The sequence below is a fragment of the Lolium rigidum genome, chromosome 2 (assembly GCF_022539505.1).
Source record: "Lolium rigidum isolate FL_2022 chromosome 2, APGP_CSIRO_Lrig_0.1, whole genome shotgun sequence".
NCBI lineage: Eukaryota > Viridiplantae > Streptophyta > Magnoliopsida > Poales > Poaceae > Lolium > Lolium rigidum.
This window is the reverse complement of record NC_061509.1, coordinates 34,756,529-34,759,666: the sequence shown is the minus strand read 5'-3', so window position 1 is coordinate 34,759,666 and position 3,138 is coordinate 34,756,529. Positions and strand designations below refer to the sequence as shown.

The window sequence follows — 3,138 nt, the reverse complement described above, 5'->3', positions numbered from 1 at the left end:
TTAACTCGTGGCACGGAATAAGTCGAGCAACTTATGATCACTACCATCGCTCGCGATGGACCTCGCCGCCTTCTCCGCCACTGCAGCCCGCACCTGCGCCATCGTGGGCCGGAGCCCCGGCTGCGACGCCACACACTCAAGGGCGATTCCGGCGATATCGCTGGCCTCTACAGTGTCATAACAGTCTCCTAGCCTACTGTCCACAAGCCCCGCCACCCCGGTTGCTCTCACACGTGGCAGTACCCGCGCCGTCAGGTACTCGCCGCCGCCCTCTGACGTGCCGGCGGCCGGCGAGCCGGTGACAACCTCGAGCAGCAGCACGCCGAAGCTGTACACGTCAGACTTCTTGGACACGATGCCGGTGCGGAGGAAGAAGGGGTCAGCGTACCCCGGGGAGCCCACAGCAGAGGCGGCGCCGCGTCTAGCGGGCGCGACGGCTGCAGAGAAAGTGGCCTCGCAGGCGGAGCCAAGGTCACAGAGCCGCGCGCCACCCACGTCGTCGAGGAGCACATTGGAGGCTGACAGGTCGCCGTGCACGATGGCCGTGGCGGTGCCGTGGAGGTGCTCCAGCGCGACGGCGATGTCGTGGACGGCGCGCATCCGGTGGCGCCAGGTGAGTGCTGGGGTGGCGCCGTGGAGGCGGTCGGCGAGGGTGCCGCCCGGCATGTACTCCAGCACGAGTGCGCCTCCCTCATCTGCAAGAAGTGAAATTCTCTCAAATATGTACTGTTTTTAATTGATTGAAATCCTTTTGGAAAGAAATGTTAAGCATTTATTTGGAGTAAAACAAAGACGAGACACCGTATCTTTTGAAGGACGAGACACTCCAAATCAAGAGTACTAGTAGTAGTATGCACATGGTAATTTAGCATTCTAAAAGACGATTAGTGAGCTAAAAGCCTTTTTTTCAAGCATGTCGTTGTCTCGCTGAAAAAGCGGGTGAAAAGAAATCCGGTGAGGTGGCGTAGTTGTTCTCGATTGTTTAGGTAGGCTGTAGTGTCACCACTCCTCAACAAAAGTCACTTAGAATTAGTTTCTGCAGACCTGCCACTAAACAAAGTATTGCACAGCAACCATAATTTATCATACTGTAGTACTATTAGTACTGTACATCTTTATGGGAAATGAAGTGATATTTTTATTAGTCGTACTCCTAAGAGAATTAATCAACAAGAAAGGGGCAAATATGTGTGATTTGGTGGAGACGCGTCTAGGCAGACCCATTTTTACAAAATTCAAAAAAATGCTATTGCAAACTTTCAGAAAAAATCGTAATAATTCAGCGTATGTACATATTACATGGATACTTAATCCTGAAAATTTTCAAGGCAAAATAAAAGTGCATATGGCCTATGAAAAAGATAAAATGGAAATTTGTATTTCTTTAAACAGCTAACTCCCATCATTATATTGCTATTTTGCTATTTTGCTATTTTTGTATAGGCCACGAAGAATCATGCTTTTCCTCAAAAATTTGCATGAGTAAGTAGCACGACAATATGTACTGCCTCGGATGTCGCAAGTTTGTCTAAATTTAGATGTAACTATATATTTTTTAATTTATTTATATATACAGCTAAATTTAAGCAATCACCAACATCTTTTATAGACAGAGCGAGTAAATGCCAAAAGATGGTTTTTTTTAAAAAAAGGTGGAGATACTATCATTTTTGTCGTAGGAGTAGAGAGAGAGAAAGAACACGTTCTGCCGCCACAGCGTAGGCGTAGAGTCAAAGCTTCAGACAGCAGTACAGTTTAAATATTGTTTTTTCTATAATACAGGTGTAAACTTATTTCTCGGTTAGTTTAGTTACCGTGGTCGTCGGAGTAGGCGAGTAGCGCGACGAGCCGCGGGTGGCGGCCGACGCGGCGGAGCAGGTCGAGCTCGCGCCGGAACGCGGCGAGCCGGCGCTCCCCGCCGCCGCACCAGCGGTGCACCTTGACAGCCGCCGCCGACCCGCCGACGCGCTGCTTGGCGAGGTAAACGGCGTTGCCGGAGCCGCCGCGGGCCACCACGGCCGCCTCGTCGAAGCCGCCCGTGAGGGCCTCCACCTCCCGCCACGCCAGCCTCCGCGGCTCCGTGTCCGCCGGCTTCTCATGCAGTGCCTTCGTCGGCGGCAGCAAGGCCAAACCGTGCTGCGGCGGCGATGCACGCGCGGTCTCGGGGTCGACGGCGGCGTAAGGGGTGTGGGTGGTGGCGGAGGGGCGGAGGGCGGCGAGGCAGAGGCGGATGAGGAGGAGCGAGATGGCGGCGGAGGAGAGCAGGAGGAGGACGAAGAAGAGCGTGGCCAGCGCCATGGCCACGTCCATGGCCGCCCGCCGCCGGAGGTGTGTCGGGCTCTCCCCTGAGCTGAGCTTGAGCTTGGTTGCGTGGAGTGTGGGGGGAGATTAATGGAAGGGACAGAAAGGGCAGGTGTCGTGTTGGTGACGCGAATATATACAACAACTTTTTCCCGTAGTTTATTGGTGGCAGTTAAGCACGCAAAAGTTTGACAGCTTTTTATTTTCTCTCTGATTAATTTTTGCTGTTAGTTTTTTCTCCATATTTCAATGGAATGTTATGCACTTTGTCTTCAAAACCACTCATCTTAGGTAAAAGTGTAAAACTTTCAGTTTTTAGCCGGTGTGTTCTGGCAAATGTGCAACATAATTGTAATGGTACCTGCCAAAGACATAATCGGACGGTGTGTTTTATAAAACGTTAAAAATAACGGTGTCCTGTAGGAAATTTTTCCTATTTTCAACCGAGCGCCGAGCACCACGGATTTTCCGGATTTCGGCCTGTTATATAAATATTGCAACCACACCATAGAATTACCCCATAAAAACATGATAGAACAGGTGGATAGCAGCACAATGTAGCCTAAGATCTGAAAAAGAAAGAAAAGAAAACAATGCCAACAACAGCAGATTGACGAGGCGAATAGGACCTGCAACCGTTGCGTCCTCCAGATTTGCCCAACCACGCTCCTAGCACTCAGAACCAACGCGTACGAAAGAAACACCTTCAAGAATGAATGCGACGACGACGGTGACATTTTTGCCCACACTGGTCGAAATCTGGCAGAATTTGCGACTTGATTGCCTTTCTTTTTTCATACGTGATGTCCCGAGGGGAAAGTTCTATTCCCCAAAGGG

The 3,138-nt window shown here is 50.7% G+C and overlaps 1 protein-coding gene across 1 annotated transcript; it reads right to left on the bottom strand.

Annotated features, from left to right (window-relative positions):
- Window positions 1–2,310, bottom strand: LOC124689489 (salt tolerance receptor-like cytoplasmic kinase 1). Its single transcript, XM_047223013.1, has 2 exons — window positions 1,815–2,310; window positions 1–695 (listed from the first exon to the last, which is right to left on the bottom strand). Exons 1-2 carry the CDS (start codon window positions 2,308–2,310, stop codon window positions 1–3), a joined length of 1,191 nt encoding a protein of 396 aa, XP_047078969.1.
- Window positions 2,311–3,138: the final 828 nt, after the last annotated feature.

Excerpts from the sequence above, each read along its gene's own strand:
- LOC124689489 (XM_047223013.1), bottom strand. The coding sequence starts at position 2,310 with ATGGACGTGGCCATGGCGCTGGCCACGCTCTTCTTCGTCCTCCTCCTG. Across the intron at positions 696-1,814 it reads CGCCTACTCCGACGACCACG|ATGAGGGAGGCGCACTCGTG; the intron begins GTAACTAAACTA and ends CACTTCTTGCAG.